Source organism: Euphorbia lathyris, chromosome 2, assembly GCF_963576675.1.
Source record: "Euphorbia lathyris chromosome 2, ddEupLath1.1, whole genome shotgun sequence".
NCBI classification, from domain to species: Eukaryota; Viridiplantae; Streptophyta; class Magnoliopsida; order Malpighiales; family Euphorbiaceae; genus Euphorbia; species Euphorbia lathyris.
This window is the reverse complement of record NC_088911.1, coordinates 29159729-29170461: the sequence shown is the minus strand read 5'-3', so window position 1 is coordinate 29170461 and position 10733 is coordinate 29159729. Positions and strand designations below refer to the sequence as shown.

Genomic DNA, 10733 nt, shown 5'->3' with positions numbered 1-10733 from the left:
CCAACGAGATTCTAATAAATTAACCGATCTACCCTCCTCAAGTCTCCAACAGTTGCCATCAATGATAACCTGTCGAGCTTTTAATAGACTCCGCCAAACATGACTAGCACAAAAACCCACACCTGCCTCCAAAACACCCACCCTTGGAAAATACTTATGCTTAAAAATTTGGGAACAGAGAGATTCGGGAAATTCAATCATTCTCCAAATTTGCTTAGCAAGCAAAGCAAGGTTAAAAACATAAATATTCCTAAAACCCAATCCTCCCTTATCTTTCGACAAACATAATCTTTCCCAACTAATCCAATGAATGCGTTTTTTACCCGACTCCTGATTCCCAAAATCTAGCCATGACTTGATGTAATTCACAATGTTATCAGAACCGGACCGGACATCAAACCGGATTGATAGTTGGGTCATGGGTCACTTGGTCGGACCGGATGGTTCGGATTGGTCGAACCGGATGACGTAATAAATAAATAAGTAATATTTATATATATTAAATGTATATAATTAATTTAAAATTATTTTTATAAATTATATATATCCAAAATAAATTATAAATAACTTTTGGTTTGTTTTTTTTTAATGGAACTTTTGGTTTGTTATTATTCGTTAACTTAAGCTTTAAATGTATAACGGATAAATAAAATTTAGAATAACTTGAAATATTATAAAGTTATTATTATTATTTTGTGGCTCCAAAATAATTTGAATATAATCTACTAATGGCTATTAATCAATAAGTACTCAAATAATAAATGATATGATAGTGGAGGTTATGGTTTTGTTTTGATGGACTGAATCATGAATTAGAGAGAAGGAAAAAAAAAACACACAGGCGAAGAGAAATAGTAAGTGGAGTGTATTCCACATCGAATAAAAAGAAGGTGAGCAAGCCAACCTATGAGTATAAATAAAGGAGTAAGGAAGGAGCTTGGAAAAGCAAGCAGCCACAGAGTGGGGCACAAAGAAAATTACTCTTTTGCCTCTTAATAAATAATACTGTGTGCTTGCATTTTGTTTAAATTTTTTAAAAAGAAAATTTTAAGAAAAAATGAACAGACCCGGGGTCACACCGGTTTCCGGCCGAACCGCCGGGTTCCGGTTTAACCCCGGGTCACTCCGATTTGTTGAACATTCAACAAATCGGAAAGGTTCGGACCGGTTGTCTGGCCGGTTCCCGGTTCAACCGGTCGAACCGATCGGTCCGGTCCGAGCCTGATAACATTGGTAATTCATCACAAAACGTCTTTGGGAGCAAAAAACAACTCATTATATATTAGGAACCGCTTATGCCATTGCTTTAATCAATATTTCTTTACCCCCACGAGATAAGCACTTCTCTTGCTAACCACCAACTCTCTTTAATAACCTCTCTTTTAAGAAATTGAAAATAGCCTTTTTAGAGCGCCCAATAACAGATGGTAGACCCAAATATTTCTTAAAAGACTGCACCTCCCGCACCCCTAACAACTCTGCACACCTGTTTCGACTTTCAACACTCACCCCTTTACTAAATGAGATATTTGTTTTTTCATAGTTTATTCTTTGCCCAAAAGCAGCTTCATACACACACAACAACTCCTTAACCACAGAACACTTAGTAGAAGTGGCTCGAAAAAAGATAACTGAATCATCAGCAAAGAAAAGATATGAAATAGTAGGTCCCGAATTGCTAACCTGAATACCATGCAAAGCTCTATTACTCTCTCATTTCCTAATCAATGCTGAAAGCTCTTCCGCACAGATTAAAAACAAATAAGGTGATAAAGGATCTCCCTAACGAAGGACTCTGCTTGGCTTAACAAAGCCCAACCGAAGAAAGACAGCTTTGAATCAAATCGATCCAACAAATCGGAAAACCCATCATTGTCATCATATCTTTTACAAAGCACCACTCCACCCTATCATACGTCTTACTCAAATCCAACTTCATAACACAGACACCCTTCTTGCTACTAATTCGATGCTTCATTGAATGAAATAATTCAAAAGCAATTAAGACATTGTCCGTAATCAACCGATTTGGGACAAAAGCACTCTGTGCAGGATGAATGATTGAATGTAAGCAATGTTTAAGCCGATTTGCCAAAGTTTTAGAAATTAGCTTATAAACAACATTGCAAATGCTCATAAGTCGAATATCTTTTAATGTAGCAGGATTTTTAACTTTCGGGATGAGAGTAACAAAAGTATGTTTTAAAGAGGAAGGAAACAGACCACCATTGTATGTTTCAAAGCCATTAAAACCTCTTCAGCCACAAAAGGAGCTTCCAATGAAATAACTTTGTCATTAGAAAGTTGTCTGTCAACTGAACTCAAAACTGTCGGACATGTTGCCGGACTTGTAGAGGAGAATAACTGTTGGAGATAATTATTGTTAATTATCTCTTTACCAATACTGAAATACTAACGGATAACTATTAGGCTTATTTAGAGTTGTGTTTATATTTATTTATATTACATATTGTCAATTCTAGTTAAACTCTAACTCATGTTTTTTCCTATATATACAAGCTTTATGCTCAACCCTAATTGAGGGAAATTCATTAAACACATTGTATCTTTTCTATTATATCTATATCGTATATTCAACATGTTATCAGAGCTACCACTCCTGTTTCCGCTTCGTATCCTCTTTCTAAAATCCGGCCTCCAATGTGTCAAATCTATCGTCCTTCCGGTCATTGACTTTGCTGTTTTTCTTCCTCCCTCCTTCACATATATCACTGACTCGACATCTTCCCTTCAACCATCCTCAGGATGGTGATTTACTTTCCGTTAAACACTGATTGAGTCATTTTATAGTTCCTACCTTCCTTACTTCAGTTATAGTCTTGGCAAAGTATTTTTTTCTGTTACATTCACTATTCGATTATGGCTCCTTCCTATTTACCCAGAAAATCCTAAACTCTCTCATCTCTTCCCCCAAAACCGACCGAACAACACATGAATTCATCTCTAGTTCTTCTTCCCATCCTCTTTCGTTGTGCTTCCATCCCTCTTTCACTCTCCTTTCTCGAAACTCATACACCAGAAGCCCTTCATTCTCCATCTATTGCGTCTTCTCTTGTCTTCCCGAGTCGTTTGTCAATTTTAGAGTGATGTGCCTTCCCTAAGAGCATCTCCAATAGGGTGACATGGCTCTCTAAATTGTCAAATTTAGCTAGCCATTTAGAGAGTGATCACTCCAACAAGGTGACATGGCTCTCTAAAATAAATAGAGAGCCATTTTCACTAGCTAAATTTGGCTAGTCTCTTTGGCCAGCTATTTTTATTTTTTATTCATTGTTTCTCTTTCCTCTTTATATTTTTTCTACTTTTTCTTTTTCTTCTTTAAATTTAATCACTTTTAATGATGAAATAATCAAATAGAGAGTCATATAGCTAACATGGTTGGAGCAAAACATAATTTTGGCTAGTTAAATTTAGCTAAACTAATATTTTATATTATTTTAGAGAGCCAAATAGCTAGTTAGTATTGGAGATGCTCTAAGGCATTGCTTGGATGGAGGTTAGTGAAGGTTTTTTAAAGGGAGTTTTTATATGTAACCTTGCTTGGGAAGGAATTTAATAGAGAGTAAAGTTTTTTCAAGATTAAATGGGATTTAAATGGAGGTTTTATAACCTTGAAATACCTCCCATTTCAGTCCCACCAAATTGGTGGGATCTCGGGATTACAAAAAATAATTGGACAAAATTACCCTTAAATAATTTTTTTAATCTCTAAATTGTCCTATTCCAATTTGTAAACGGTATTGTTATATTATATATCTGTCTCTGCGACTTCTTGCTTTCTCCTTGCTCCTTGCTGCTCCAACTTCTCTTCTTGTGGTCTCAATTTTCTCCTTGCCAAGGTAAGTCCAGATTATTGTTGGTTTTTTTTTTTTATAAACATGAATGTTCATCCTTCTGTTTTTTTTTTCTTTCTGTGGATGGTTTCAATGTTGGTTTTTTTTTATAATCGTTAGAAGAAACGTGAATGTTGTCCAACGATTTCATCCTTCCATTGAAGCTCCAATTGCTGTACATGTGGCTTTTTTGTGTGTGTTCTGAACCCAAACAAAACAACTTTCTGATTATCTTTTTTAATTTGACGAAATAAATCTCTCTCTCTATCCAACTCCTTCTCTCTCTTGCTCTTGATTTTCTCGTCTGAAAGCGTGACTCTGTTTTTGGTGGTTCAGTTTTGTTGTTCTATGTTTTTGAGATTGGTTCTTTTTTTTACTGTTTTATTTTCGTTGGCTCTGTTTTTGTGATGGCTCTGTTTTTGCTGTTCTATTTTTGTTGGCTCTGATATACGAAAGCTATTGTCTATTATTTTATTTTTTGTTGTTCTATTGTTTTTAGATTGTTTTTTTTTTCTGTTCTATTTTGTATCATTTAAAAATAATTTAACATAATTACTTGTATTTATTTTTGCTTGGGTTAAGGTGCAAAAATATCCCTAACGTTTTGGGTCAGGAGCAATTTTACCTCTAACGTCTAAAATGGTGCAATTTTACCCCTAATGTTTGTAGCCAAGAGCAATTTTACCCCTAACGTTGATAAATTGGATCAATTTCAGACACTATTATAAAATACAGTCTTTTTTTCTTTATTTTGTACCAATTGCATATCAATTTGTTCTGAAAAAAAGGATATAATGTTTTTTGTAATTTAACAATAAAATTAGAGATTAATATTTATAAATTCGGTGAATTTTTTGAATTTTTTTTTGTCTAATTCGTACAAAAGATAGTATATTTTTAATATTTTTTTCTTATTTTTTTCACATCCCAACATATGTTTGTGATTTGTTACTATAAAATAACGCATGTGTGAAGTGTAGATGACAATATTCATGGCCGAGAAGACAATTTGATGAATTATTTCTCAAATTGACCCAATTTATCAACGTTAGGAGTAAAATTGATCTTGGCTTCCAACATTAGGGGTAAAATTGCACCATTTTAGATGTTAGGGGTAAAATTGCTCCTGCCCCAACACGTTAGGGGTATTTTTGCACCTTAACCCTTTTTGCTTTATGGATTTAAATTTATCTGTTCTATTTGTCTTACTTGTATTTATTTTTGTTGTTCTATTTTGCTATGTAATTACTTGTATCATTTATTTTTACAAGTATTATATTATTTACATGGTATATAATTATATCAATTTGGATTAATTTATCTTATTTATCCTTTTTATTTTTATAATACAATTTTCCTTTTTATTTTTATTTTAGATGGAAGATGAACGTAATTTGTTGTTAATGCAACATATGAATAATTTGATTATGATTCATGCGATTGAAGCTGTTTGCGCTGTAGTTGATTGGTATGCGGAGCATAAACGTGATAAGTGTCAAATAACACGTGAGTTAAGGGTTGAAGGGGAACAAACAAGAGATGAATTAATGGCACATTTATCGTCAAGTAGACTTTGTCACAATGTTATAAGAATGAGTGCTTCAACTTTTTTAGGATTGTGTAATTTATTAGTTAGACATAGTGGTCTTAGACCAACAATTAAAGTAAGTGTCCAAGAGCAAGTAGCAAAAGCCCTTTGGTTGTTAGGACATAATGTTTCTCATCGTGAAATTTCTTTCTTTTTTCGTCGTTCCGGTGAGACAACAAGTCGCCATTTTCACAATGTTTTTGATGCCATAGTAGCATTGCACACCATGTTTTTGAAACAACCAGATGGTTCACAAATTCCTAGCGAAATATTGACAAAGGATAGATTCTATCCGTACTTCAAGGTGATTAATTATTAAGTTTTTAATTATTTGATTGGATACATGTATTCTTTATGTATTAAAGATAAAAAATTTACTGTCAGGATTGTGTGGGTGCTATAGATGGGACACATATAAGAGTAAAAGTTTCTCGTGTCGTGTAGATGCTATAGATGGGACACATATAAGAGTAAAAGTTTCTCGTGTCGTGTAGATGCTCCCAAATATCGTGGAAGGAAAGAATATCCTACCCAAAATGTATTAGCTGCTTGTACTTTTGATTTAAAATTCACATATGTGTTGACTGGGTGGGAAGGGACATCATCAGACTCAAAAATCATTAAAAATGCATTATCTAGACAACACCCTCTTAAAATACCAGAAGGTAATTTTGTGAATGGCTTGATTTTATTAGGATATATATAATGTAGATAATGTAATAACAAAGTTTATTACGTGTTTAGGAAAATATTACCTTGTTGATGCTGGATTCATGTTGAGAAGTGGACTTATAACACCTTATAGAGGGGGGAGATACCACTTAAAAGAGTATTCAAGAAATCCTCCACAAAATGCTCGTGAATTGTTTAATCTTCGTCATTCATCCTTACGCAATGCAATCGAACATTCATTTGGAGTACTTAAGAAGAGATTTCCTATTATAAGAAGCTCAACGGAGCCACACTATAATGTTAAAACACAAAATGAAATTATTTGTGCATGTTGTATATTGCATAACTACTTAATGGGTACCAATTCAAGTGCTGAAATACTTGCTGAAGTTGATAATGAACTTGAAAATGTTACAAATCTCCATCAAGAACATCATGTTAGTGGAGAAAACAATGAAGAAACTAGAAAAGGGGAGATGATCAGGGATTCTATAGCTGCTGAAATGTGGGCAAACTATATTCAATGATTTGATTGTACTTTTGTGTTATTTGAAGTGATGTATTAGTTTTGATGAACAAATTGTTTCTTTGAATATTATTTTTTGTATTATTTGAAGTGATTGCCAGGTAAATTTATTGTGTTTATTTAGTATAAATATTTGTTTGATTTTTCTAGTTTGTTTATCATCTTTTTTGTTTTGTAGTTGTAAGTATGCCGCCAAAAAAAACACTTAATCCAAGTAATAGTGATGCTGTTATATGTACTTGGACACCTATTATGGATGATGCTTTAATTGATGCTTTCTTGCATCAAAATAATGAAGGGAATAGAGTTGGAGGAACATTTACTACATATGCGTTGATAATATTGTGCGGGTGATCAAAGAAAAATTTCCCGATAAACCGATTGACAAGGAAAAGACTCAAAACCGAATCAAAGTCTTGAAAAGAACATTCACCCGTTGCTATGATGTTTTCAAGAATGAGATGAGTGGTTTTGCTTGGAATCCAATGACTGAAATGTGGAGTGCTGAACCTGAGGTGTGGAAACAATTAATTGAGGTAAATATTGTATTTATTTAGTATAAATATGTCTTTTTGATTTTCTATTTATTAAATATGTAATATAAATATTATTCATGTTTAGGCTAATCCTAAAGCTCAAGAATGGATGAACAAGCGTATTAGAAATTATGCAAAGCTAGCTGAGCTTTATGGACAAGATAGGGCAACATGCCAATGTTCTGAAGATCCAATAGAGATTGCTAATAGGAGAAGAAACAACACAGATGTTAACCCCGTTTTTAATAACACAATTGATGAAATTGATTTTAGGATTTCTCAAAATGATATAAGGTTGGAAAATGTGAGAGAATATGAAAATATTGATGATGATATTGACATTGGAGCTGTTAGAGGAAGAAAGCACCGAAGTACCTCCGAACCCCCGGGTTCCACAAAGTCAAAAAAAGCTAAAATGTCCAATAATGATGATGGCGGTTTCATAATCTTGTCCAATTCAATGGATAAAATGGCTAATGCTATGAAGGAATCGTCGGAAATGATGACAAATGCCATATTAGCGAAAAATACAACTTCAAATTATGATGTGTGGGCTTTGCTTGAAGAAATGGGACTTGAGTCAAATCTTATTGCACGTGCATATGTTTTTCTTGCAAAAAATCCAAACATGGTGGATGCTTTGCTTAAGTGTCCAATTCATCAACGCAAGCATGTTTTGTTGGAGATGATGTAACCGTAATATAAGGTTTGATTGTAAATGATTTCTTAATTTTAATTCTAATATTAATCTCTTTATTATATCCTAATATATTTATTTTTACGTTTTTTTTACGTAGGTTTCGTGGCTTGTTTGGAAGTATGGAGGAAAGTTCAAGCAACCTTTGTTTTTTTTATCTTTTTGGAAAGGATTAATTTTAAGATTGATCATATTTTGGATATTAATGTGTTTTATGATAAATTTTTGGAACAATTTTGGTGTATTTAAAATATTAACCATGTTGGTTGAATTTATGGGATTTTATTTTATTATATAATACTATTTCTACTATTGGATTTTATTTTAATGTTGATTTTATATTACTTTTTATTATATATTGATGAAAAATGTATGAATGTGTAATGGTAATATTATACTTTTTGTATTGTATTTAAATTAGGGGCATTTTAGTAACATATTCATTTAACCTCCCTTTATAAAACCTTCCAAACAAGCAAGGTTAATTATTTAACCTCATAATTCTGTACCATCTATCCAGGCAAGGTTTCCTTAATAACCTCCCCTCCCCTCCTCCCCCCCCCCCCCCCCCCCCCTTACTTTAATGAACCTTCACTAACCTCCATCCAAGCAATGCCTAAGTCTTCCCGTCAGTTTCTGTTCAAGAAACTCTTTTTGTTTTTTAAGTTCATCCCGTCAACCATTCTTCCTGTCTATCTTTGTTTTAGAAAAAAAAATAAAAAAAAAAATACTTCCTTCTCGACCTTTCTTCCTCATTTGTGTCTTTTCTTGCTTACGGTTGTGTCTGCAGTCTTATGTTCGCTCGTTCTGGGCTGTCTGCGCTGTTCGTTCTTGAATCACTCATTCTGCCCTTCACTTATCTAGTTTGCTGTGATTTTGATGGGTTCTGTTGAATTAATTGAGATTGGTTTGCTGTAAATTGGGGGTTTCTTCTATTTCTTCTATTCATTGATTTGTTGATGATTTGAGGGTTAAAATTGGTTTACATTGATGCATATAATTGGGGGTTTCTTCTATTTCTTCTATTCATTGTCCTCCAAGATCGGATCAATCCACTTTAAGATATTTCTTACGCCTACCTCTTCAAGTACATCATCATTGACAAAACTTGAGTTGGAAAATCATGTCTTCTTCTTCAATTCACTCATAGGAGGTTTCAATCTGTCCATGACTTGACCACGGCATCCGCTTCATTCCGACTAACCAAGTTGTGGATATCTTAATCAAGCCATTTGAAAGAGCTCAGTTCATTATGCTTTTCTCTCGCTTTTTGGTTCACTCTCGCTATCAGCTTGAGGGAGGGTGTTGGAGATAATTATTGTTAATTATCTCTTTACCAATACCGAAATGGGTTAATTACAAAACTAGCCCTATTTAAAAACCCATTTACGTTTTTAGCCTAGTTCTCCAACTTTTTACAAATCTAGACAGTTTCATTGTATTTGGACAAAAATACCCTTGTCTTTTCCCCTCCCTCACCCCTGTCCAGAAACATATCGAAGAGACCTTCTTCTCCAGCGATATCCGCGATTTCGGAACTCCTTCTCCAGCGACATTCTTCTCCGGCGACTGCAAACGCGATTTTAGGGCGACAACCACCTCCTTCTCCGGAGATTTTCTAGGCGAAGCAACTCCTTCTCCAGCAACCTTCTTCTCCGGTGATTTGAGGTCGAAGCAACTCCTTCTCCGGCAACTTTCTTCTTCGGAGATTGCAAACGGCGAAGCATCCGCGATTTTAGGGCGACAACCTCCTTCTCCGATGAGTTTAGGGCGAATTCCTAGGCGAAGCAAACGTGAGAGAAAAGGGAAGAAAGAGGGCAATTTTAGGGCAAAGCAAACGACAACCTCATTCCGGCAAAGCACCTCTTTTCGGCAATCGCGTTCCACCATGGGTAAAGGTAAAAAGGAAGACCGAAGCAAGCGAAAGGTAAATAATCTTTAACTTTTCATTTCTTTTCATCGTTCGTATGGTAAATTGTTGGATATTTGTATGATTTTGCTGCAAACGTTGAACTTTATCGTACTTTTGGTAAATTGTTGGTATATTGTTGGTATATTTGTATGATTTTGGTATATTAGGTTATCAGTTGCGTTCGGTCATATTTTGCTGCAAATTGTTGGTAAATTTTTGGTTAATTTGCATGATTTTGGTACATTAGGTTATCAGTTGTGTTTTCGTATTTTGCTTCAAATTGTTGGTATATTTGTATGATTTTGGTATATTAGGTTATCAGTTGCGTTTTCTGTCGTATTTTGCTGCAAATTATTGGTAAATTGTTGGTATATTTGTATGATTTTGGTATATTAGGTTATCAGTTGCGTTGTCTGAAAATGTTCTTAGAATCTGCGAATTTCTTATTTCGAAAATGTATGTAGGGATATTTGGTATATTTGTATGATTCGAAAATGTTCATAGAATCTGTGATTTCTTGTTTCTGTGTTGTTGAATTATATACAGTAAGAAAGAATGAATAGCAGAAATGAAAGTTTTGAAAGACAAGGTTGGGAGAAAATGTATTTTGATGCAAATTGTTGGCAAATTGTTGTATTGTTGGTAAATTGTTGGTATATTCTTGTATTGTTGGTAAATCATATTTATATTTGTATGGTTTGTATGATTTGTATTGCTACAAACTGTTTGTGTCACAAAAAAAAAGAGAAAAGAACAGTACTTTGGGCTGGAAATTTTAGCAGCAAGTCCAATTGCACAAAGTGTTCCGGCTGCATTAGCATGCACTTCTGGGCAATCCTGCAAAATCCAAGTCCAACATTTGTGAGATGCCAAACTCACCATTAAGATCATAACTTACAACATACTTATTAAGCATCAAATCATCCACCAAATGCCCTAAAATTTCAT

General features: G+C 34.1%; 1 protein-coding gene across 1 annotated transcript; it reads left to right on the top strand.

Moving 5' to 3' along the window:
* Nucleotides 1-3735: 3735 nt before the first annotated feature.
* On the top strand, nucleotides 3736-8139 carry LOC136220508 (uncharacterized). Its single transcript, XM_066008329.1, has 4 exons — nucleotides 3736-3860; nucleotides 6819-7176; nucleotides 7262-7882; nucleotides 7974-8139. Exons 2-3 carry the CDS (start codon nucleotides 7102-7104, stop codon nucleotides 7868-7870), a joined length of 684 nt encoding a protein of 227 aa, XP_065864401.1. The 5' UTR covers nucleotides 3736-3860; nucleotides 6819-7101; the 3' UTR covers nucleotides 7871-7882; nucleotides 7974-8139.
* Nucleotides 8140-10733: the final 2594 nt, after the last annotated feature.

Coding starts and splice junctions, on each gene's coding strand:
- LOC136220508 (XM_066008329.1), top strand. CDS start 7,102: ATGAGTGGTTTTGCTTGGAATCCAATGACTGAAATGTGGAGTGCTGAA. Junction 7,177..7,261: donor TGTGGAAACAATTAATTGAG/GTAAATATTGTA, acceptor ATTCATGTTTAG/GCTAATCCTAAAGCTCAAGA.